The 27,060-nt window shown below is 41.4% G+C and overlaps 1 protein-coding gene across 12 annotated transcripts in view; it reads left to right on the forward strand.

Annotated features, from left to right (window-relative positions):
* GEN1 (GEN1 Holliday junction 5' flap endonuclease) overlaps positions 1-11,520 on the forward strand; it is a 35,482-nt gene extending 23,962 nt beyond the window's left edge. For all 12 annotated transcript variants that reach the window (XM_007971408.3, XM_038006596.2, XM_007971396.3 and 9 more), the window contains 3 exons: positions 356-417; positions 2,637-2,780; positions 3,264-11,520. In XM_007971408.3, the coding sequence (XP_007969599.3) occupies positions 356-417; positions 2,637-2,780; positions 3,264-4,579 (1,522 nt within the window). In that variant the 3' untranslated portion in view covers positions 4,580-11,520. The remainder of the gene's footprint in view (positions 1-355; positions 418-2,636; positions 2,781-3,263) is intronic.
* The last annotated feature ends 15,540 nt before the right edge of the window (positions 11,521-27,060 follow it).

The raw sequence follows: 27,060 nt of genomic DNA on the forward strand, positions 1-27,060 counted from the left end.
TAGAATAATAATACACAGAATTTAAAAATAAAAGAGATTTAAGAACAGTTAGTAGGAAAATACTGTACTTACCAAAGTAATATAACAAACTTTAAAACAAAAATCATTATTGTGGAGGTGAGGAACACTGCATAATAAGGTAAGAAACAATTGACTTAGAAGATCTAATAATAATAAACTCTATGTACCTAACAATATTGTCTTTTGAATAAACTAGTCAAAGGACTAGGCAGTAATTCCTTTAAATGTTTTTACTTGGGGGGAAAAAAAAACTATGGAAATTATTCAGGTTACAAATGGAAAATTTCCAAATATCTTTTGCAATTAGACTTCATTAAATGAATTTGTTTTTCAGAATTGTTAAGACTCGAATCAGAAATGGAGTTCATTGTTTTGAAATAGAATGGGAAAAGCCCGGTATGTATTCACTTTAAGCAAAATATTCCATTTATAATATTTGACCGTGTATGTCTAGTAAATATTGTACGTGTGTGTGTATATATATATATACACACACACACACAGCATGTGTGTGAAAAATAAAGATGAAACCCATCACATGCACCACAGGTTGATTTCATAGTTTGCCTGTGTTATTTTAGATAGGTTTTGACTAATAGTAAACATGATAAACTTTGATTTTATTTTAATGTCCTAATTTGACATTTCTTTTGTAATGTTTAAGGAAGTAATGCTGAAATAATTTTTATATTTCTCAAATATGCTTTTACAGATGCTCTGGTCATTCAATGTCATGTATAAGTCCATCTGAAAAAATTGAGATTGCTAAAAAACCCCTGGGATACACTTCTTTCCTTTTTTTTAACCCTGCTTAGTTTTCAGTGGGAATTTTTTATTGTCAAATTATTCTTATTTTTGCTACAGATAGAATTACAGTGAACTCTGAATTAGCTCCCAAACTGGAGATAGTGAAACACAGATAATTTAAAATGGAAAATGACACCAAGTTGATTTCTGTTTGGCTTTGAAATTAAACTGTATGATCATATTTGAGAGAACAGGTTTGTCCAATGAAAGTTTAAGCTGTAGGTAACTTTGAAGAATGAAATTACAGAGAATTAGATAAATCATTCCAAGCAGTAAGAGAAAGAATGTTGAAAAATTTTGAAAAGTATTTAGAAACAGTTACACCAAGTAGTATATTTTCAGGAAAGAAAATTATATTAATTCAGTTTGGCAATGCATCTCTCCTGTCAAGAACTGAGGATCAGATACCCATTTTCACTGATCCTCGTGGGAGCTATTACAGGAGAAAATGTACTCTGAGCTAGTTTAACTAAGGAACACTTTTAAAATCACTCATTCTCTTTGTTTCTGCTTTAAACTTATCAGTATTTTCTTTATAATTTGGCTTATTCTATAGTTTTGCCCACATATAAACCCAAGAATCTAGTGTACTGTTTGTAAATACACTGTACTGTAAATTTACATATGAACATTTTTATTTTCATTTATTAATTACTTGTAAGTCCAGTTAGATTGGGCTTGAGACATTGATACCCTCTGAAACAACAATCTGGGAAGTAGTAATACTTTTTTTTTTTTTTTTTTCCCTTGAGACGGAGTCTTGCTCTGTTGCCCAGGCTGGAGAGTGCAGTGGCACCGTCTTGGCTCACAGCAACTTCTGCCTCCTGGGCTTAAGTGATTCTCCTGCCTCAGCCTCCCAAGTAGGTGGGGTTATAGGCACCTGCCATCACGCCTGGCTAATTTTTGTATTTGTAGTAGAGATGGAGGTTTGCCATTTTGGCCTGGCTGGTCTCAAACTCCTGACCTCAGGTGTTCCACCCGCTTCGGCCTCCCAAAGTGCTGGGATTACAGACGTGAGCCACTGTGTCTGGCCTGGAAAGCAGTAATGCTTTTGATGACCCTTTCAGTTATGTTCTTTTCAGAAGCCATCACTAAAGAAAGCTGATGTTGACTTTTAGGAATCTATTTCATTTCTTACCTGGAATTTTAACACTTACTTAACTGAATTAAACCAACTAACCTTACCTAAACAAAGTTTTCTATTATTTCAGCTACTGCTACCATCTCAGAATAAGAGAATTTAAAATTCTAATTTAGAAGGAATCTCCAGCTATTGCCAGGCAAAAAGAAAATAAATTATGTACTGCTATCAACAGATTGTTAGAATATAGGTGTTATAAAGCAAGATTTGCAGTGAATAGTTCATTTGTGAATGACTTATTTTACCTGGTAAACCTAGTTACCTGGAAAGATTGAATTTTTTTTTTTTTTTTTTTTTTTTTTTTTGGTTAGATGGAGTTTTGCTCTTGTTGCCCAGGCTGGAGTGCAGTGATGCGATCTCGGCTCACTGCAACCTCCACCTCCCGAGTTCAAGTGATTCTCTTGCCTCAGCCTCCCGAGTAGCTGGGATTACAGGCACATGCCAGCACGCCCGACTAATTTTTGTATTTTTAGTAGAGATGGGGTTTCACCATGTTGGTCAGGCTGGACTCGTGTTGGTCAGGCTGGTCTCGAATTCCTGACTTCATGATCTGCCTGCCTTGGCTTCCCAAAGTGCTGGATTACAGGTGTGAGCCACCAAGCCTGGCCAATTGGATTTTTAAAAAGTGTGTAATTAAGGATGCTTTGCTGTATTTTTAATCTTTTAGAACATTATGCTATGGAAGATAAACAACATGGAGAATTTGCTCTGCTAACAATAGAAGAAGAATCATTGTTTGAAGCAGCATATCCTGAGATCGTTGCTATTTACCAAAAACAAAAGTTAGAAATTAAAGGGAAGAAACAAAAATGTAAGTTTTGGGTTTGATAGCTATTTATGCCACATGCAAATGTTATAGAAGAGCCACCTCTTCTGTTTGAATCTACTCTGTCTAAATTTTACTGAAAAATCTATAAAATCAAGAGTCAAGAATTGTATTCTTCCTTGTCTTCACATACTTTCTTTTAAAGCTGAAAAGCCAGGAATAAAACATTCTGCTCTGTCTACTAACTTAACCAAGTGTTAATAATAATAGTTATACTGACCAATTGGTCAGCAGCTACTGTTTATAGCATATTCGGGTTTTAAATACATTTTCTTCATTTCCCAGAACTCAGTGAGGAAAACAGCTCAATTATTTTCAGAGGGAAATATTTTATAATCTAGGAATGCACTGAGACCAAAAAAAGCCAAAAAAATTCATATAGATTTCTCTCTGAACTGTTTATTTATTTGTTTTTACCCAAGTTAAAGCAAAGAAAATAAATGCTGATTATGGTTTTTTTTTTCCCAGGTATTAAGCCTAAAGAAAATAATTTGCCAGAACCAGATGAAGTAATGAGCTTTCAGTCACACATGACTTTAAAACCCACATGTGAAATCTTTCGTAAGCAGAATTCCAAGTTAAAGTTGGGGATTTCCCCTGATTCTGCATTACCACAGGAATCTATATCTGCCTCGTTGAATAGCTTGCTTTTACCTAAAACTACTCCGTGTTTGAATGTACAAGAACAGTTCATGTCTTTTCCAAGACCTTTGGCTATACAGATTAAAGCTGTCAGTAAGTCTCTGATTTCAGAATCTAGTCAACCCAGTACCTCATCTCATAATATATCTGTGATTGCTGATCTACACTTGAGCACTATTGACTGGGAAGGTACATCTTTTAGTAATTCTCCAGCTATTCAAAGGAATACTTTTTCTCACGGTTTAAAATCAGAAGTTGAATCAGAGCTATCAGCCATCCCTGGTGGCTTTGAAAATATCCCAGAACAACTGTCATGTGAATCAGAAAGGTATACTGCAAACATAAAGAAAGTGTTGGATGAGGATTCTGATAGGATTAGTCCTGAAGAGCATCTACTTTCTGGCATTACTGATTTATGTCTTCAGGATTTGCCTTTAAAGGAACGAATATTTATAAAATCATCATATCCTCAGGATAGTCTACAACCAGATGTCAACCTGAAAACTTTGTCCATACTTAGTGTAAAAGAACCTTATATTGCTAACAGTGGTTCTGATTGTACATCACATCTTTCAAAGGATCTTCCAGGAATTCCCTTGCAAAATGAATCCAGAGACTCTAAAGTTCTAAAAGGAGACCAGCTGCTTCAGGAAAACTATAAAGTCAATACTTCTGTACCTTATTCTATCAGTAACACAGTAGTAAAGACCTGCAATGTTAGACCACCAAATACTGCTTTAGATCATAGTAGAAAAGTTGATATGCAAACCACTCAGAAAATTTTAATGAAGAAGAGTGTTTGCCTTAACAGACATTCCTCTGATGAACAAAGTGCCCCAGTGTTTGGGAGAGCTAAGTACACAACTCAAAGAATGAAGCACAGTTCTCAAAAGCAAAATACATCCCAGTTCAAAGAAAGTGGCCACAACAAGTTGGGTAGCCCTAAGATACATATTAAAGAAAGTGAACAGTGTGTCAGATCTTATAAAACAGCTGAAAATGAAGAAAGCTGTTTCCCAGATTCAGCAAAAAGTTCTTTGAGTTCTCTACAATGTCATAAGAAAGAAACCAACTCTGTTACTTGTTTGGATAGTCCTCTTCCTTTACGCCAGAGATTAAAACTAAGATTCCAAAGCACTTGAAAGGAACTTTAAAACACTTAAGTATAACTTATTATTTTAGTTAATAGCAGAGACAGAGGGAAGGTATCTAGTTCATGTGTGGTAAAAATTTTAATGTTCTCTATGTCATGAAACACCATTTTAATCAAAATTGTGATTTTAAAAATGTCACCTAAAACTCGGGTTTTAAAAGATCCTCTGTATTGAAAACTTCTGATAATGCATGTCATTATTATGTCCTTATTATTCTTTAATTGTGGTTTTAAAATATTGGTATAGTACTTGACAGAGTAAATGCTTCATCTCTTTGTTCATTTTTACTTTTTCTTCCACAAGCCTCTAAAGTATTTATATTCCAGCTTGTTCCCAAGAGGATAATTCTTTATACTTCTCTGCATTCTTTTAAGGCCTTGCAAGGTCTTCCGTTATAACTCTCTTTCCTAAGAGTTATTTTCTCCCTAAGTGTGAAGATACCTTTAGTGTGCTCTTCCACCTTGGAAGGCCTTGCAAGTCTTCCATTATAACTCTTTCCTGAGAGTTATATTCTCCCTCAGTGTGAAGCTACCTTTAGTGTGCTCTTCCACTTTTGGTGTCTTAGTCTCTTTTTTGAGGGGCAAAAAGAGAAAAGGAGAGAAGATGTCAGTATGTTTAGTAAAAATCATGCTTGTAATGGCTGAATAAACTGAGCAAAGCCCAGAAGTTCACACATATATCAAGTGGAAGAAGATTTGGAAAATCAAATGTATTTCTAATCCAAAAGGATTAGAAACTTGCCCAGGATCACATAGCTAACTAATAATCCTGTGGGAATCAGTTTTCTTGCCTGCTAATTTTTTTATTTTTCTATTTTTTCCTTCTGTAGCACTTTTCCCCCTTTTGTTTTAAATCTATGCAATATTGACTTTAATACCACCAAATATTAAATCTTGCATTAATTTAGGTCGCACTCAAAAATTCTAGAGCGGTATCCAGATTGAAGAGGAAAATTGTCTCTGCAGATGACAAGATTGTATGTATCAAAAATTCTAAGAAATCCACTAGAAAACTATTAAAACTGATAAAATGAGTTCATCAAGGTTGTAGAATACAAGACCAATTGTGCAATGATCATTGCATTTTGTTTGTGTTTGTTTGTTTTTTGAGACGGAGTCTCACTCTGTTGTCAAGACTGGGGTGTAGTGGCGCCGTCTTGGCTCACTGCAGCCTCTGCCTCCCAGGTTCACACGATTCTCGTGCCTCAGCCACCTGAGTAGCAGGAATTACAGGTGTGTGCCACCATGCCTGGCTAATTTTTAGTATTTTTAGTAGAGATGGTATTTTCCCATGTTGGTCAGGCTAGTCATGAACTCCTGGCCTCAAGGATCCACCCATCTTGGCCTCCCAGAGTGCTGGGATTACAGGTGTGAGCCACCATACCCAGCCTTAACTGTATTTCTGTACACCTCTAAATAAATGGAAATACATTCCATGTTGATGAATCAGAAGACATAAGACGACAATACTGCCCAAACTGATCTACAGGTTAAATGTAATTCCTATTAATTCCAGCTGGTTTCTTTGCTGATTATAAAATTCATATGGAAATTTCAGAAACACAAGAAGAATCTTGAAAAAATTTGAATGACTCACCCTTCCTGATTTTAAGTATATAAACTACAGTAATGAAGAATGTGTTGTACTGGTATAAAGGTAGACGTATAGGTCAACATAGATCAATGGCATAGAATTGAGAGTTCAGAAAAAAGCCCTCACATTTATGGTCAGTTGATTTTAAACCAGAGTGCCAAGACAATTCAATGGGAAAACAAAACTGTCTTTGAACCAACTGTCTTCTGGATCTATTGGATATCTATGTAAAAAAGAATGACATTTGATTCCTACTTCACATGATATTTAAAAAGTAACTTAAAATGGATCAAGGACCTAAATGTAAGAGCTACAGCTATAAAACAGAAGAAAACATAGACATAAGTCTTTGTGACTTTGGATTAGGCAAGGATTTCTTAAATATACCCAAAACATAGGCAACAAAAGAAAATACACAAACTGGACTTCATCAAAACTAAAAACTTGTTTGAAATGACACCATCAAGAAAGTGAAAAGACAGCTTACAGGATGGGAGAAAATATTTGCAAATCATAAATGTGGTAAGGGACTTGTATCTTAGAGGGATGTATATAAAGAACTCATAACTCAATTATAAAAAAACAACTTCAAAATGGGCAAAATAGCAGGCATTTCTCCAAAGAAGAAATACAAATGGCCAATAAGCACATTTAAAATTGTTCAGTACTATTAGTCATCAGGAAATTGCAAATCAAAGCCACAAGACGCCCAATAGAATGTCTGCGATCAAAAAGATAATAACTAGTATTGATGAGGATGTGGAGAAATTGGAATTCTCATAACATGCTGGTAGGAATGTAAAATGGGGCAGCCACTTGGGAAAAAGTCTGGTATTCAAATGGTTAAATGTAGAGTTAATATCCAGCAGTTCCACTCCCAGATATATACCCAAGAGAAATGAAAACATACATCCACATGAAAACCTGTGCACAAATGTCCATATCGTCATTATTCATAATAGCCAAAAAGTGGAAACAATCCCAATTCCAGAATGAGGAAGGGGAAAAAACTAATGTGTATTAGCTACTGTGTGCTAAGCATTCAACTAGATTCTTTACAAACCTTGTATCGTCTCAACAGCTTTTTAAGGACTGTATTGCAATGTTTTGTATATTCAGAGAGAAAAAAATCGTTGCTAAAACATATTTCCAAGGTTCTGCTTATTCTGATTTGTTCAATCGTGGCTGTGATAGTTTAGGACCATCTAGACTAGGTAAATAAAATATCTAGAGGCATTCTTGAGATTGTATGAGATGAAAATAACAATTAGTTGGGAGTGGCCAGTCTAGGTTCATTTTGCTATATAGCTCAGGTGTCCCCAGGCTGTGGACAGGTACCAGTCCATGACCTGTCAGGAACTGGCCTGCACAGCAGGTGGTGAGCAGCATGCAAGCAAGAATCACCGCCTGAGCTCTGCCTCCTGTCAGATCAGCAGTGGCATTAGATTCTCATAGGAGCACGAACCCTTATTGTGAACTACGCATGCAAGGATCTAGTTTGCGCACTCCTACTGAGAATCTAATGTCTGATGATACGAGGTGGAACAGTTTCATCCCATAGCCATCTCACCCGCATTGTCCATAAAAAAATTGTTTTCCATGAAAGTAGTCCTTGGTGCCGGAAAGGTTGGGGACTGCTGATACAGCTAAACAGGCGTAAGTGTAAAATTATACGTCCTCCTCCTCAAGTTCTCTGTTTTCATTGTCCACGTTATACCAATTCTTTTTAAAGCATTCCATGTTATTGTTCCTTGGTGTGGTCACGTTACCGCTTGTTTATCAAATTTTACAAGTTGCTGCTTACGTATTTGCTAACCACTTCATTGTCTTGTTGAGGATGCCTTGCTTCCCTTTGAAATACTCTGCCAAAGATCTGCCTCCAGCTGCTAGGATCCTGTAATTGGTTTCTTTCTGATGGCTCCATCCTAAGGCCCTGCTCTGGCCTAACTACTTTGGGCTTTGTGTAATCAATCTTAAGTTCTTGGCGGTTTTTCTTTTAGATTTTTTTTTTCTGTATAAAATCTCTATCGGGTGATGCATGGTGGCTCATGCCTGTAATCCCAGCACTCTGGGAGGCTGAGTTGGGTGGATTGCTTGAGGCCAGGAGTTCAAGACCAACCGGGCCAACATGGCAAAACGCCATCTCTACTAAAAATACAAAAATCAGTGGGGCCTGGTGGCGTGCATCTGTACTCCCAGCTACTCAGGAGGCTGAGGCAGGAGAATCACTTGAACCTAGGAGGCAGCGGTTGCAGTGAGCTGAGATGGTGCCACTGCACTCCAGGATGGGTGAAAAAGTGTCTCAAAAAAATTAAAATTTAAATTAAAAAATATATAATCTCCATCTTCTAGATTTTATAATGAGGACTGTACTTTTTCCTTTTGGGTAGCATGGCTTGAGCGATCTTGTCAGGCATACCTAGCTTCAGATTCTTTTCGGCTAACAGATTTTCTCTGAGACCCTGGAGACATTTTCTAACTTTTCTGAGACTCATTTATTCAAATGTTTATGTGACAGGCATTGTGCTGGGCCCTGGGGATACAGTGATCAATGGTATCCTATAAGGTTGTTTTGGTATCTGTCAAGTCGCTGCCACCATTGACACATTGTACAGACTCAGTCAATGGTAGCTGTGCCCGGTACTATCATTTGGAAAGAGCACTATCAGATTTTGGATTCAAATTGAATGCAGCCAAGCACTGCCTTTTGGTAAAACATGTGGACACAGTAACGCTAGCAGGAGGCAGTGTGAGGGTGGGAGATGTGTTTTCAGAAGAAGGCAACTCTAGCATCATCACACAAGGGATCCTAATGTGGCATTTGAGCTACTGGGAAAAAAAATGTGCTTGCTTAAATATAATTTGGTAACTAATATTCATCTGATCACCTATCACATTTTTGAGCACCCACTTTGAGCAAGGTTCTTAGGCTTTTCTATGTATAACAGCCAGCTGGAGGCCCAGTAAGTTTAAAATTTTTCTAGGTCACTCAACTAGAAAAGGTTAAAGCTGGGACTAGAACTCAGATCTCCTAATTCGTGAGTGAAAACGATTCTCTGTATTTATGTTTCCACACATCATTCAGTGACTCAGATATCATCTCAGAGTCCTAATCTTTTTATCTCCTGACATTATAAATGTTGAGTTTAGGGTTTTGTTTTTTTTCATTGTTTCCCAAACTAGAATGCAGACTTGATGAGGCCAGGGATTAAGTCCTTTCTGTTCACAGAATTCTGGAACAGTGTTTGGCACAGTAACTGCTAGATGCATGAATGACAATTCTGCACAACCCGCCAGCCATGGAGCCTGTACCAGCAGTGGCTGCACTTAACCTTGCAGAATCTGGTCTTTGTACTTCAGCATGGCTCACAAGGCTGAGGCAGCCTGGCCCCAACTTGTCTTTTCAGCTTCATGCATTCATAGTCATGAACCTTGGCTCTAGCCACCTAAGACCATTTGTTATTCCCTACACGGATGTCTGCCTGAAATGCTTGCTGCTAAAGCTAGATAAACCTCATCTGTTAAGGACCAGCTCACATGTCATAACTTTCTAATCCCAAGCCGAATTAATTGCTCTATATGTGTCCCCAAAGAAATTACCCATACATTCATCATAGTATTTATCACATTCATTCATTCGTTCCACAAGTACTAGCTGATGCCTACCATGTAGGAGGCACAATATTCCTTGTTTAAAAATGCTTCTATCTCTCCCTCGGATAAGACTAAGATCTCTTTGAGCACAGTAATCAAATCATTTCTGTTCACTTCCCCCCCAGATCCCTGCCCAGGGTTTGACTCTTCTGCCTCACCAACTGTTTTATTTACCCATGGAGATTCAGTGTAAACATGGTCTTCTCTAAAAAAGGCTTCTGTTGCTTCTCTGGATCGCTGCTAGTCCCCATAGACTTCTAAAATATTACCTGTCTATAGTTTGGTGTTGGGTTACATTTTTTTGTTGTCCACACCAGACTATGAACATTCTCAGGGCAGAGAAACCATATTGTACTTCTGAATCTATAGCACCCAGCAGAGGGATTGGCACAGAAAGTGTCCAGTGAGGCCGGGCATGGGGGCTCACACCTATAATCTCAGCACTTTGGGAGGCCGAGACAGGCGATTGCCTGAGATCAGGAGTTCGAGACCAACCTGGCCAACATCTCTACAAAAAATACAAAAATTAGCCGGGCGTGGTGGTGGGCACCTGTAATCCCAGCTACTTGGGAGACTGAGACAAGAGAATCACTTGAACCCGGGAGGCGGAGGTTGCAGTGAGCTGAGACTGTGCCATTTCACTGTAGCCTGGGCAAGAAGAACGAAACTGTCTCAACAAAAGAAAAAAGAAAGTGTTAAGTGAATGGGTGCTGATTGACTGGTGGTGATTTCAGGGTCCTAGTTCTAAATTTCTCTGTGGAGAGAGACCAAATCTAACTGGGTGGATTAGCTTGATACCTAGTCGCCTTTAGCCACCTTAAGATGCCCTGCCAAGATGCTTGCTTTCTGAAGGTGAAGAGTCTAAATCAACTGCTGTTCCTGTTCTGCTGGTAGCACTTAGGGTAAAACAGCTTAAATAGTATTACTGAAGGCAGTCTCCTTTCATCTATGTATTAACGTGGCAATGTTTATCACCTTCTTAGCCAAGCAAAGCTTTTATCAGGCTCAGCTAACAGCTTGCATTAGCCTCTTTCAGGAACTTGCCACATTGCCTGTAAACTGACATGCTGCAGAGTCAGCCCCATCAATTGTCCAAAACGGTGGGACTCTTTTTGATGATTTCAAAATAGATAGTTTAGTTAGCCCCAGGCCAGATAAATTCACTAAGTTGCCTGCTTGGCAGTGGAGGGGAGAGTCATCAGCAAAGTAGGCTGACCCTTCTGTGGGCAGAATGAATACTTTGCTAATGTGTAGAAGAATTCCTTTTGTAAGCACCAAAGAACTTTAATAAGGATTAAGTGTCTGAGTTTCCTCAGCATTATTCTGTTCCAAGACCCAAAAAGGAAAATAACCTCCCAAAATGGTAAAAACTGCTTGTATATTTAGAATTATCTGATCAAAGACCTAATGAAAAGATTCTATAGTGTTTGCATCATCATAAGTTAAATCTTCATCTACCACCCAACTGATACCTGCCTTTCTGTGCGTGAAGTTAGAAATGGCTGTTCTTTAATAAATGCTTTCGATCTGAAAGTGAGAAAGTGATTTATGAAACACCCAGGTGAGGGGAGACTACAAGTCCCTTTGCCTTTTAGTTCTCAAGCAATGCTGGTTACAGTAACTGCTCTGATGTAATTATTGCTAACATTTACATTTTTATTAAACTGAAAATGCTAACTGAATGCCAGATGTCAGAAGCCTTATGTTACATAATTGTCCAAACACAGACTAGGCGCTGTGAAGGCCCCACAGCTTCACAGCTGGGATAGTTCTATGGGAGGTGTCAAAGGACTGGGTACAACCAGGTCTACATCTTCTGAAACAAACCGAAGGACATTTTCTTAAACCTGAGAGTCCCTGGTCTGAGAAAGTGTCTTGGTTCTGATAGAGACTAGCTACACTGGGCAAACCTCCCCTGGCTTCACTTCCTTCTGTCTTCACTCTCAATCACATTTGAGGATACATATCAATATATATATGAAACATATATCAATATATAAATGTAGCATTACTGATGTCTTTAAGATGTGTTCCATTATAATGTGTATAATTTTTTGAGAAGGGAATTGTCTACTTATGAAGAAAAAAGAGACAAAGCTCATTGGGCACTAATCAATATAAGTGAGCTTATACAGTTTCAAAAGTCTGTTATGCAAAGCATTAGTGAATCTTGGGAAAAGACAAACGATGTATATTAAATGTTTATGTGCCACACACCTAATTGTTAAAATTTCTCATCTATGCCCCACAAAAACTAAGAGGGTCAAGTGTGGTGGCTCATGCCTGTAATCTCAGGACTTTGGGAGGCTGAGGCGGGCAGATCACTTGAGGTCAGGAGTTCAAGACCAGCCTGACCAAAATGGTGAAACCCTGTCTCTACTAAAAATACAAAAATTTGCTGGGCGTGGTGGCAGGTGACTGTAATTCCAGCTACTCGGGAGGCTGAGGCAGGAGAATCCCTTGAATCCGGGAGGTGGAGGTTGCAGTGAGCCAAGATCATGCATTCCAGCCTGGGTGACAGAATGAGACTCAGTGTCAAAAAAAAAAAAAAAGAAAAAAAATTACTGAGAGGCAAGCACTGTTATCCCCTATTTGCATTTGAGGCTAAGAGAAGTTAAGGAACTTATCCAAGGTTAACATCTAGTAAACAGCAGGACCAAGATTTTAACTCAGAGCTACTCTAACTCCAAAGTTCCATCACTGTCTCTCCACTCTTTGTTTCTTTGGAAAAAGTTAAGACTTTTTCTGTGAACCCCACATCTCTCTGAGTCTGTGGCACTTTTAAAGAACCCACTCATCAGAGAGATGCAATAACCTCTACTGATAACGATTTCTAGAAAACTGACTAGTAAATAAGAGTAGTTCAGAGTTCCAGAAAAGCTGTCTTGTGAACACTCAGGAAATTATCACAGAATTTATTTTAATTTTCAGAATTAAAAAATAACTATTAGACTGGGCATGGTGGCTCACGCCTGTAATCCCACCACTTTGGGAGGCTGAGGTGGGCGGATCACCTGAGATTGGGGGTTCAAGACCAGCCTGACCAATATGGAAAAACCCCGTCTCTACTAAAAATACAAAAAATTAGCCAGGCATGGTGGCACATGCCTGTAATCCCAGCTACTCCGGAGGCTGAGGCAGGAGAATCGCTTGAACCCGGGAGGCAGAGGTTGCGGTGAGCTGAGATCACGCCATTGCACTCCAGCCTGGGCAACAAGGACAAAACTCCATCTCAAATAAATAAATAAATAAAATAACTATTAAAGTCAACATTGTAGGAGGCTGGGGGTTTTCATATGTGAGGAAGGAATGAAGATGAGGGGGAGAGGCAGAATTCCAGTCATTTTATTACCCAAGCTCTAACCGCAGGGATGAGTCCTCTGAGGACTAGGCCATCTGCACGTTCTTAGTGGTGCATGAGGTAAGAGTGTCTCCTTTTTAGTGTTCATGTCTTAGTTGAATCACCTTTGCCCAGTACCTGCAATGAGCCAGGCCCTGTGCAGATCATGTTAAGTACATTTTTTCTTCTCTTGAAATCAGTCCAGGGAAGGAAAGCAACATGCCTGAGGTCACACTTACTACACAAATCTCCCAGTTGCCTTTGGAGTAGCAGTGCTACCTCCAAAGGGCAAGTACCGTCTTGCAGGAACTACTAAACAGCCTTCCAATTGATCTTCCTGCTTCAAAACGCTTGTGCCTTTCTGTTGTGCACATACCAGCGAGATTATTGAAAACTCAAATCATATTCTAACCACCCCCTGTGTAAAAGCATCCCATGGCTTCTCATCACCCTCTAAATCCCAGCCTCCTCAGCAGCTGTGGTTACCTGTCTCCCTCACCTCACCCTCTGTTGCTTCCCCTTGCTCCCCTGGCCCTTGGCACATGGCTTGCTTTCTTTCCTTAAACACACTAAGCTCACTCTACACTGTGGCTCCTGCCCTTGCTGCCCACTCTGTGTGGACTTCCCACAGACCTCTGGATGGTAAGCTCTTTATCACCACCCGGGTCTTAGCTTCTTGGCTAGTCCTTCTGTGATCATGTTAGCTAAGTAGCCACCTCCCACTTCTGCCACCACTCCTTTACACTTGTGTCTCACCCTGTATTATTTTCTTTTCAACTTACTAGATTTTTTCTCTTTGTCTCCTATCACTAGAGTAACAGCACAAGAGAATAAACTTTGCTCTACTCTTTGTTATATTCCCAGAGCTTTGAACAATGCCTAACATGTAGTATGCATTTAATACATACTTGTTCAATGAATAGAGTTAACTTTTCTTTTTTTTTTTGAGGTGGAGTCTCAGTCTGTTGCCCAGGCTGGAGTGCAGTGGTGCGATCTTGGCTCACTGCAAGCTCCGCCTCCCAGGTTCACGCCATTCTTCTGCCTCAGCCTCCCAGGTAGCTGGGACTACAGGCGCCCACCACCACACCCAGCTAATTTTTATATTTTTAATAGAGATGGGGTTTCACCATGTTAGCCAGGATGGTCTTGATTTCCTGACCTCGTGATCCGCCTGCCTCGGCCTTCCAAAGTGCTGGGATTACAGGCGTGAGCCACCGCGCCCAGCCATAAAGTTAGCTTTTCAACCCAAATCTATCTAAAGACAAAGCCCATGCTTTGACCACGAACATGCTGCAATTTTTTATTGAATTCTTAAGATGGATTTAGTCCTGGGATAGGCATACTGCCGACTATACGGGAAAACATCTGCTCCTTCCCTTCAAGATGTTTATAACTTAGCTGTGATGCCAGACTTACTTATTCTTGAGATAACAAATACAGTAAGTGCTGAGAGAAGGGAAGTGTATCAGAGGGCACCAGAATGTAGAAGAGAGTGGTCGGTGAAGATCCAGGTGGTCCTTATAGGGCCTCCTAGAGCTGAGAAGCTTGATAGGAGCCTTTTATTGTGGATGCCAGTTAGTGGGAGGGTAAGACTTGTCAGGTCTTGGATGAGACTTAGAGAATCAGTGAGTTTATCCAGGGAGGAGTCATTAATGACATGTGTTTTAGGGCATTCCAGAGAGGGACATTTGCTAGATACTTTTTTCTGGGAAAAAAACCTCACTCTTTACTTACAAGTATAGTTTTATGAGAAAATAACGCGGGCAAGAGAAGAGGAAAGGAGGAAAGAGAAAGCAAGGCACTGAGGTTTCTTCTTTCTCATTCTGGCCGTGGTTGTGGTAGGGGCAAGATGGATCGAGACTGGCACACAGTGAGTGCTAGATAATTATTGGCCCACTTACTCTTGAAGATCTCCTCTGTGGGATTTGCCTGGAATTCCACACTCTCTCCAGAAATAAATTGCCAACTGTGGAACTTAGGAGGCTACCTCTTTAGGACCAGCAGTAAGGCAAAGCTGCTGTGCAGCATACTCTGCCTAAGTGATTGGACTGCACAGACCCTTGGCCATTGGAAGAGATTGCAGAGTTTCTCAGAGGGCCACAGCTGACCATCATGAGGATTGCTCCTATCATGGCTCCCGGTAAAGGATAGAGCAAGGAGACCCCTGAGAACTAAGTTGTCAGCCAGTGAAGATGACTTACTATGCTCAGAATTAACATTCATCCATCCACCCCCGACCCCCGCCACACCTTCCATCCATTCAAGAAGCAAATACTCTATGCCAAGAGTCTTGCAAACTATAGGAGCTATCATAAGGGTTAGTTTCCTTTCCTTGAGGAACTCATGGTCTACTCATAAAGAAAACCATATGCTGTTAGTTTCTTAACTCTACCCATGTTTCCAAGGCAGAGTTGAATAAAAGATTTATCACATACCCAGGCTTGGCCACAAAACCACACCACAACAAACCAAAACACTCCATGAAGGGAAAGACTAATGAACCTTCCCACCCCCCACCCCTCAAGCCCTTTTCAGAAAGGTGATAATGAAAGATTTGGTCTCTACCGAGTCACAACAGGATTTGCATTTTAAAGTTTGACAGATCTTTATAGACCTTTTGATCTCTTTTCAGCTCTCTACCTACCCACCCCAGCCTTGCTGCCTTCTCCCAAACCCCCGTCAATTCTCTACCCTGTACAAGCTATAAGCTTCAGAAATGATGGTCCCAGGTCCAGAGGCCTCTAGGGTATGTGCCCTGGTGTAATGTGCTCCTAGCCATATAGCTCCTATTTATTGAATACCAACTATATATCAAGCACTTTTCTTCCTAACCCGCACAATCACCCTGCAAGATTCATATTATTTACCTTTTTTTAAGTGAGGAAGAAAATGAGGCTTGGAGGTTAAATAACCTGCTCCAAATCACTAATAAAAAGTAGGAGCGACAGAACTAAAACCTAGGTCTGTGTACCGCCAAACCTATAACCTTTTAGTTAAGCCACACTGACTCCAATAGACAATACTGGTTATTGTAGGCTATTGTAACTAAGATCCTTCTTGGAAAAGGTAATCCTGCATTCCAGTTTTCTTGCAGGTGTTATTCTGGAAATAGCCCAATAAATGTCACAATTTGATTTACTCCAGGACAAACTTGCAGCTGTCTTTTCTTTTAGAGCTCTTCTTGAGCTCTTTTTCCTCTCTTTCTACTCATCTTTCACACAGACCACTGCAGCCCGACAGCTGCGTGTCTTGGTTTGGGACCGTTATCTGCAGCCTCCTGGGCTCTGTGGAACGGAGTCTGTCCAACCCAGAGAAAGCCTATTGGAAACAAACTCAGAGTCTCAGATACTTATATTTTTGCAGCTAGAGGGAACCCAGAGAGCCATCTAAAAAACTGAGTTTCAGAGAATGACTAGTGCAAAATAACTGGTATCAGATTTACTAAAATACTACAGCTTTGCTATGTTAAAGTAAAAGAAGGAAATGAGTCACACATTAACGAATATTTCAATGTGCCTGGTGCTTTATCTCATTTAATCTTCACTACAACCCAGTGAGGCAAAATTACTATCCTTGTGCTCCAGATGAGCCCTGACTCAGAGAAATAACTGACTTTACAGTGATAGCTGGCAAGACCAGGACCTCAGGTAACCGCAGAGAGCACAGACCCTTTCCCACACTGTACAGTGGGCATGAAAAGGCGCACAACCAATATGCTGGCTGGTGACTGACTGGCCTATGAAATTTGCTCCTGCACTGAAGAGCAAATCATTTTGCACTCTTAATGAGGCCATGTCTGTAACCTACATTTGTCTGGCATTCACAACAACCTAGTCATACTTTGACCAAGAGGGCCCCTGAAAAACGGGGGCTACAGCCTCTGACTACAGCCTCTCCTAAAACATTCTGAGTGTGTGTTACCAGTTAGAAAATTCTGCAAGTTCCTTTCCTCCTTGGAAAGTCCATCCCCCATCCTCAAAGAGGGGGCCTTAGAAGTGCCAAATTGGGAGCCATAAGAAAGCTGCTGATGGCTGCTGAGTTGTCCTGTCGAGGTTGAGAGATCAGGTTCAAAGCTCCAGCTGCAGTCTCCCCGCCCCAAATCCCCACCCCGCCTCCTGTCCAGAGAGGGAATGGTCCTTCCCATCCCCCACTATCATTTCTTGTAAAAACTTCTGGATTGTGCTCAGCTGGAGGTCATACAGGGTGCTCAAGGCATCCTTTCTGCTCTCTCCAGATCGACCCCAGCCTCAGAGAGGAAGCTCTTGGGAAAGTTTCTCTCTAGGAAGAATGGCTACAGATGCAGAAATCTCCCCTCCTTAGCACCCAGCAGAGATTTTGGTATGGATTGGGCTCCTCCTAAGAAAGCTGTTTTCTCCATGATTCTCTGTCAACCATGCAGCTGGGGTTCCAGCATTCAGAACAACAGCGGTGGGAGGTAATGCTGGGCCTGTGGCTTCAAATCTTACCCAGCAAGCCCTGGCCAATTGTTCTTTATGGTACAACTCACAGTCCATTTCTATTACAGCCTTTTTTTTTTTTTTTTTTTTTTTTTTTTTTTACTATCTATCCATACTAACCTCATTCTTCTCAGAAAGGATATATACCCACATATAACTATCATGAGACCAGACTGTTCCCGAATGGCATTTGAGTTGTGCCTTGGGGGACACCTTCACCTCCTACCTAAGGAAACTTTTCTGCATCCTGACATTCCCCATTCTGGAGCATATAGTTTACCTGCTAATGACAGTTGTTACTAAAGATCCCTACCTGGCATAATTTTGTTAGCATACCAGTTGGGGAGCAAGTACTCCTATTAGGAAGCACTCATCTTCATTATTAATCCGTTCTGTAGCTCAGCCCTTTTAGATCTAGATCTCTATATCTTCCTGTATCTATAGATCCTATATCTATAGAACTAGATATCCTAGATCTCTAGATCTAGACCTATATCTCTAGATCTTCTTACCAGTACAATTTACGTGGCCACATACACCATTTTCGTTGCATGGCTGAAGCTTATTCCTGACCTCTCTCATGCTGACTTCTGTTCTAGACAGTGAGCTCCCTGGCACAGGGACCTCGTCTGGTTCCCTGTGTGCCTCCAGCACATAATGGGGTTTCTGCTCCCATGAAGAAGCTAGGTACCCTCTGCCGCAGTAAGAATGGCAGTGAGTGATTGCACAACTCAAATTGAGCTCCAAGGCTGCACTCAGGGCAGAAATGAGACAGGGTAGGACGATGAGTTTGACCAGCATCAAAAAGGGAAACACCTTGGGAAGGAACAGCCTGTACTGGATCAGGTGCCAGATAAGTAATCCCGGGGATTATAAACCTTTAAAGCAACTGCTCTCAAATTTCGCCTTCCTAGAACTCACCTAAAGAGTCTGTTATAAAAACAAATTACTGGGTTCCACCCCCCTGGATTTGGATTCAGTGGTCTTTGGACCACACTTACAGAAACTCTGCTGTAGTTGGGAAAGAGATGTAGAGGGCTGCAGAAGAAAAGGAGAGAAGAAAATAATGGTGTTTTTGAGTATAGACTCACCACACGCGGTCAGGATAACAAACTCTCTCCCCATCTGTCCCCCTCTCTGTCATTCTTTCTTCCTCCTTTTAATACTGTAGTTATAACAAGCTTTTGAAAGTATAAAAAGCTTTTGATCACTGTCCAGAGTGATCAAATATTAGCCTGTGGCAAATTTTTTATTTATTTATTTTTTTGGTGGAATCAGTACTCCTGGCAGGCCTGTCACTTTGTATGCAGGAAGGGCCATTTGACAAGTAACTTAGGTGGTAACTGAGGAAAGTACAAGCCTACAAAGTCCTCCTTGTTCTGCCTCCACAGGGGAAATGGCTGACCAACCTAGGAGCCCATGGCATGAGCTGTTTTTTCCCAAGCTCTGCATTTCAGGTGCTTCCTGCTCAGTGCTTCTGCTCAAAGAACATACAAGGACAGGAGGTACCATGGCTACCTGTAGCTATGGATTATGGAAAGCCCACTGAGGCTGGTCTTTCAAGGCCCAAAGATGACCATTTGTACCCAGCATTTCCAAACACAGTGTCCCAGACTGGGATCAAATGAGCTATAAGACAATTGCTTGAAGAACTCTGGACAAGGACGTCTGGGCCTCACCCCAATGACTCTTGGCCCATGAGATCTGAGACAGACTCAGGAATCTATACCAGGTAATAATGATGGGCAACTGGATTTGGAAACCAAATCCAATTGGAGGACAATAGCATCACAGAATCTGTTTGGGTCCTCCAGCCGGCTGGGGTCAAAATCCCCACCCTACATCTGGGTAAAAGGACTCCAGGCCTTTTTCTTACAATTCTATATGTCAAAACCCAATTCTGATGCCAGTTTTTCCAGGAAGTTTTTCAGGGTCTCCCAGGTGAAATAATTTCTCCCTTCTTTCTCCTCCCACAGCATATTTTCAGTGTCTTTATAATACTTTATAGCAGCACCCCACTCCTCATATAACATTTATCCACCACCTTTGTGTAATGTAAATATAATGCCAACCATATATCTTTACTTTTCTGTTAGCCACACTTCAAAATAATAAAAATAAACAGGTGAAATTAATTTCATAGTACATTTGATTTAACACAACATTTCAAAATATTATTTCAACATGTAATCAATACAAAAATCATGAGATATTTTATGCTTTTGTTTCTTTGCTTTGTTTTGTTGTCTTCCTTTTTATTTCTTTTGAAATTTTTTTCTTTTTCTTTTCTTTTTTTTTTTTTTTGAGATGGAGTCTCACTCTGTCACCCAGGCTGAAGTGCAGTGGTGAGATCTCGGCTCACTGCAAGCTCCGCCTCCCTGGTTCAGGCCATTCTCCTGCCTCAGGCTCGCGAGTAGCTGGGACTACAGGCGCCTGCCACCACACCTGACTAATTTTTTTTTTTTTTTTTTTTTTTGTATTTTTAGTAGACACGCGGTTTCACTGTGTTAGCCAGGATGGTCTCGATCTCCTGACCTTGTGATCCACCCTCCTCAGCCTCCCAAAGTGCTGGGATTACAGGCGTGAGCCACCGTGCCTGGCCACAAATTTTTTTCTTTTTATGTAGTTTTAAAATCTTTTTTATGATATTTTACATTTTTTATTTCTACTATTTGAAATCTAGTGTGTATTATACACTTGCATCACATCTCAGCCTTGAGACTTCATTCCACATGTTAAATCACCACATGTGGCCAGTGGATGCCATGTGAGAGAGCACAGTACTGGCTTTTGAGGTCACGTGTGCTGGGTATTTTGTCTCTGGGTGCTCAGACTGAGCACAGTCCCTTCCAAAGAGTTTCCATTGGTGTTTTTGTTTGGCTAGCTATTTTAAAGCTCAGGATCTTAGGAGATAAGAGTAGGGAAGAGAAGATACATCAGTCTTAAGGAGGGTGAAGCTGGCTGGGCATGGTGGCTCATGCCTGTAATCCCAGCACTTTGGGAGGCTGAGGAGGGTCGATCACCTGAGGTCAGGAGCTTGAGACCAGCCTGGCCAATGTGGTGAAACCCTGTCTCTACTAAAAATACAAAAATTAACTGGGTAGTGGTGGCACGTGTCTGTAGTCCCAACTACTCAGGAGGCTGAGACACGAGAACTGCTTGAACCTGGGAGACAGAGCTTGCAGTGAGTCAAGACCATGCCACCGCACTACAGCCTGGGTAACAGAGCGGGACTCTGTCTCAAAATAATAATGGAGGGCGAAGCCATCCAGAGCAGGCTTCCTATGAGAGGAGTTGAGTGGGAAAGAAGTGCAGCACAGGACACTGCGGGGAGCAGAAAATGCCAGTCAGGCCAAAGAGGCAGGTACCTGCTACCTCCTCCATTCTGCATGGCAGGATTGGATGCTGTAGACACAGGTAATGGTGGCTCTGAGCCACATGTTCTGCCTGCTTTGTGCAGGTTGCCTTGAGCCACCTGGAGAACACTGGCTGCCAAAGGATTTGATTAAGATGTAATGTGATCACTTAAATCTCTAAAAAACAGCTGCAGCCAGAATGTATTTTCAGCAAAGATGTCTTCTGAAAACAAGTTGCACCAGTTCACACTCTGGCCAAGGCTTCCCAAGAGAGTTCATTGATTGACTTACCTCATCATTCAACCACAATTGGTTCAATTAGGAAAAATGATAATCACTTTCGCCAATACAGAATGGCCTCCAAGGTAGTGCCCACAGATTTTAGGTTCCCTGAGGTGGCTTTTCGGGAAACAGACATCTCCTGAGAAAACGTGAGTTTCAGTCTTGTTTCCTAGATCCTCTGAGGTCAAATAATCAGCATATAGAGCTGCAAGGACTAGAGTTTGGAACTCCCCAAGCTGGTTGTCACCAGCAGTGTAATGCTTTCCACCTCAACATCTAAGGAGGACCAAACCCTGGGTTGGACCATATCCATTCCCAGATGAGGCCCCAGGATACGGTGGCAAGAGCCCAGCCTTTAAAGAGGAACACTATTTCCCAAACGCCAGCCCACCAATTCATTTGAAACATTCTTTATGCTAGAACTCCTAACTTGGTTTATGCGAGGCATTGTAGTAACCAGTTAAGGCATTTGGACCACCAGCGTGTGACTTGCAGCAAGTTATCTTACCTCTTTAAACCTCAGGTTCTTCCACTGTAAAACAGAGGTAGCGTCAGTCCCTACCTCCTCGTGCTGTCCATTGTGCTATGAGATAAAGTACTAATCAAAATGCATGGAAAATACTCCATATAAGTTCATAACTATTTCATAACTATAAGTTCATAACATAAAACAGCATAATTTAAATCAGAAAAGTGAGTTTAAAAGAGTAGAGAAAGAAATATTCTCAAGCAAGTGGGTGCTGAATACACACACACAGAGCCAGTGCTGGGCAGCTGAGGGTGATCAGCAGAAGGGCAGGTCATCCTTCCTGTCCCTGCTTCTAGTCTAATTGAGGGGACTTTCCCATAGGAGGAAAATCCTGTGTTGGGCTGTGCAGCACCAACTATAAGCACAACAGAGGCCATCAAGACCACAAAGTGGTGACTGCCGGGAGTCAGAGTAGATCAGGAAAAACAATTAGGATTTGAAAGGCCATGGGATGGCACCACTCATCCTAGGCACAAAACATACACCAGCCGAGGCACCACAATGGGATGAGCAGCCTGTCTTCCAAGGAGATGGAGAAGGCAAAGTCCAGACTGGAGGAAAGGGAAGGTGGAGAAGGACCAGGAAGCTTTAGTGACAAGATGAATAACAAATGTATCAGTGAGAAAACAGGCCAAGGAGTCATCAGCAGGCACAGTCCATGCTGTTTTGCATGAGAACGAAATGCTAAGCTCCATGAGGTATGTATTGTAGGGAAGGGTGGAGAGGAGAAGGGAGGGGAGGGGAGTGAGGACATTGTCTCTAATCCCTTTGTCCTTAGCACAGACACTGCTAGTGTTGCCCCGCTCTGCCAGGAATATGCTTCTGGAGAGCCTATCAGAAGTGCTCTCACAAATGATTGAAAGGGCCGTGCAGCCCCCACATAGTCTTCATTTTTAAGAATGCCCCGGAAAGGCGAGTTAAGACACTTACCTTGTCTCTGCTTGGCTTTCTTACTTGTACTCACCAAACCTAGTCTTCCTATAAGAAATCATTAGATTTTATCTTTAGAACATTTTGAGCTATGAGAAGAAAGAACATCGTGTCCATACATACAGACACAGTGATTACCACAGGATTCCGTTTCCTCTGTTCTGTTTGAATCCATCTCCTGGCAACAGCTGTCCAGCTCCCTAAAGCCAGCAGCAGCTGCAATAATGAGCCAACCATTTATCTGAGTGTGTGGATGACAGTCACAGCCCCACGTGCAGCTGTTCTTTAAAGTCCACTGTCTTGTCCCTCCCTTGGGCATAGACAACAAAGAGAGCCATTCATTAAACTCCTCTGTTTCAAGTTTTAGGGACCCCACTATGCCTTTTACCGGTGGTATGGTCTTTTAATTCTGCCACTTGCTGGTAGTTTTACCATAAGCAAGCACAAAAAAACTCCCTCTTTGAACTTTGGTTTTCTCTCTGGAACTCTCCAGAGATAATAACCATTACCCATCTCATGAGGCTGTTGTGATGCTCCAAAGATGTAATCGATGTGATAATCTTTTACAAACTATAAGACAGCATTCTTGTATTATTAATTATTAAGGTCCTTGTTTCTATGTTTAAAGTGAAAAAATTACTAGAAAATATAGGACACTATAGTAAGCTTCTGTGGGCATCCAGATAATTGGTCATGGAGAACTGGAGGAGGCAGAGTGTTTCTGAAGAAGGCAGTTGGCCCTGGCTTAGAGGGAGTGGTAGAATCTGAGAGGTCGAGGGAGAGGGAGGGACAGTTGAGTGAGGGACATAAGCCAGGCAAAGGCCAAGAAAAGAAAATGTGGTCTATGGACAGTGTAGCACTATCCTGGAGTCAGACAGAGAATGGGCCTGGGGACCAGGAAGACATAAAGTTGGAACGGTTAGGATATGACAGACCAGAAATAGTCTTAAATGGCAGGCAGAGAATTTATCAGGAGAGATTTTAGTAGTATGAAAAGTCAAGGAGTTATAAAAGTCTAGAGATCACCTGGTCCTGCTCCCGGTATCTGTGGTTTTATCTCTGTTTAACAATCTCAACAAAGTGGCCATCCCTGGAGGAGCTCTTGGCATCCTGCCACCAGCTCAGTGCTCTTGTATCCTGGGAGGTCTTTGTTCTGTCCAAGTCATCAGTTCTTCACTTCCCTGTATATTAAGAAAAGTGACTATTAAAACCATTGTTGCAGAATTATTACAGTGAAAGAGATCTGACCTAACCAACTCAACTCCATCTTGCTTCTAATCTCCAGGCTGTCCTTGTTCATTCCTGGACATAGGCCAAACTAACTTTGGGAGGAACTTAGTTTATAGTTTAACTTTGAAACAAAGATGATACTAGCCCTTTCCTGAAATAAATCCCTTTCTTGACTGGGGACTAGACTGCCTTTGTAGGACCAACAAGTTAGCCAAAAGATTAGAAATTATGGTTTAGGGCCGGGCGCGGTGGCTCAAGCCTGTAATCCCAGCACTTTGGGAGGCCGAGACGGGCGGATCACGAGGTCAGGAGATCGAGACCATCCTGGCTAACCCGGTGAAACCCCGTCTCTACTAAAAAAATACAAAAAACTAGCCGGGCGAGGTGGCGGGCGCCTGTAGTCCCAGCTACTCGGGAGGCTGAGGCAGGAGAATGGCGTGAACCCGGGAGGCGGAGCTTGCACTCCAGCCTGGGCGACAGAGCGAGACTCCGTCTCAAAAAAAAAAAAAAAAAAAAAAAAAAAAAAAAGAAATTATGGTTTAGGAGTCATGCAGCCGGAGGCTACAAGATTCTGACCCTCTCCAAATTGCTTCTGGGAATAACATTGCTACTGTAAAACCTAAAATCAGTGCTTGAGATATTTTGTAGACCCTGCACTTGATGGATCAGCTGGCACCACCCAGTTTGCTAAACCGGCTCATCTGATCTGAGGCCCCTACTCAGGAACTGACTGAGTGCAAAAGGACAGCTTTGACTCCCTATGACTTCATCTCCCACCTGACCAATCAGCACTCCTCACTCACTGGTCCCTACCCACCAAATTATCCTTAACAGCTCTGATCCCTGAATTCTGAGGAGACTGATTTGAGTGATGATAAAACTCTGGTCTCCCATACTGCTGGCTCTGCATGCATTACTCTTTCTCTATTGCAATTCCCCTGTCTTGATAAATCGGCTCTGTCTAGGCCGTGGGCAAGGTGAACCCTTGGGTGGTTACACTACCAGGCCCCAGCTCTGACTTTACCAAGTCGGAATCTCCAAGAGAGGAGTCTAGGAATCTTTTTTTTTTTTTTTTTTTTTTGAGACGGAGTTTCCCTCTGTCGCCCAGGCTGGAGTGCAATGGCGAGATGTCGGCTCACTGCAACCTCCGCCTCCCTGGTTCAAGCGCTTCTTCTGCCTCAGCCTCTCGAGTAGGTGGGACTACAGGCACATGTTGTCATGCCTGGCTAATTTTTGTATTTTTAGTAGAGACGAGGTTTCACCATCTTGGTCAGGCTGGTCTGGTTTTGAACTCCTGACCTTGTGATCTGTCCCTCTCGGCCTCCCAAAGTGCTTGGATTACAGGCGTGAGCCACCGTGCCTGGCCTTTTTTTTTTTTCTTTTTTTTTTTTTTGAGATGGAGTCTCACTCTATCACCCAGGCTGGAGTGCAGTGGCAGTATCTCGGCTCACTGCAACCTCTGCCTCTTGGGTTCAAGCTATTCTCTGCCTTAGCCTCCCGAATAGCTGGGATTACAGGCACCTGCCGCCATGCCCGGCTAATTTTTGTATTTTTAGTAGAAATGGGATTTCACCATCTTGGCTAGTTTGTCTTGAACTCCTGACCTTGTGATCCACATGCCTTGGCCTCCCAAAGTGCTGGAATTACAGGCGTGAGCCACAGCACCCAGTGGAACCCTCTTTTTAAAAATATGCTTTCCCTCTCCCCAGGTGATTCTCGATATCTGGGAAGTGTGGGAATGCTGTGAATGTGAACTCTATGATTCCCTACAGCGGGAGGCTTCCATGGGCTTCATACCTGCTGCAGATGGAGGGTAACCACTCAGTCCACAGGGGGCTGAGCATAGTTCTTCAACTACTCAGCAGCTACACTTTTGGGATGGAAAAGACTGGGACCTTTTTTCATGAAACAACATTTCTTCTCTTTCATCTTTCTTGTTGTCCTCCTCTGAGTCTCTTCTCCACTTCTTTCTACTCTTTGCAAATGAAACACGGACCTCCAACAAGGTCTCAGCAACCCTTATATTCCTACCTGTCAATGTCCCAGTCAACTTCCCCCTTAAGCTCCTCCCTCCCTCCTTTCCTTCCTGTCTGCCTTTAAAAATATATATATATTTAAATAAGTGTACTACCCATATGCTTTGATTCAACTTGAGAGCACCTGCGATTCCTGAATCTTTTTCATTTACACATAGATCTAATCAGGCCAGCCTTGCCCAGTCACTGGTTTTAAAATTCTAATTTTTTAGTCAGTAATTTTTTTTAATTTAGAAAACACTGACAACTGTCAATAGCAACAATTGAGTACTGACTATGTCTGAGGGCAGTATTATGACATTTCTTTATGTATATTGATCTTTACAACAATCCTGTAAAGTAGCTGTTGTTATTATCCCTTTGTTTCAAGTAGAGGAACTGAGACATTAAGAAATGAAGTTACCTGCTTATACATTTAGTGAAGTAAGCGGAGGAGTCAAGGTTGGAGCCTAGGAACTCTGGCTCCTAACCACTAGAAGAAAGTAAGATGAATGAAGAAAAAAATTACTCTCAATTCCTATTACCAGAAGTAACCACTCTTAACACGTAGCCATATTTCTATGAGAAAGAATTTTCAATTGGATCAAAGTATTAATTTTATACATCCTCCTTAAAAACCTTAATCTTAAATTAAGTTTTCTATATTAAATGTTATTCATAATGATTTCTTTATCAACTATATAATATTTCATCATATGAATAGGAAATAATTTATGCAATCACCTCTTTGCTACTAGATATTTAGGTTGTTTCTAATTTTTTACTATAAGACTATGGTGAATATTTTTTATCCTAAATATTTGACTGTAACTTTGTTTAGCTCTATAAAGTCCTTGTGTCAAAAGCACTTTTGAATCTCAGATGAATTTTGGACTTTAAGGTACTTTAAAAATTGAACCAGTTGACTCTCCCACGAGCAGTGTGTGGGAAGGACCACTTCCTCACCCTCTTGCCAACTTTGCCAATTTGGGAGGTGAAAAATGGTCTTGCCTTGTCGTTTCCATTTACATGTCTTTGATTACTACTGAGGTGAACATTTTCTTCTACGTTTATGAGCCACTT

Source organism: Chlorocebus sabaeus, chromosome 14 (genome assembly GCF_047675955.1).
Source record: "Chlorocebus sabaeus isolate Y175 chromosome 14, mChlSab1.0.hap1, whole genome shotgun sequence".
Taxonomy (NCBI): Eukaryota; Metazoa; Chordata; class Mammalia; order Primates; family Cercopithecidae; genus Chlorocebus; species Chlorocebus sabaeus.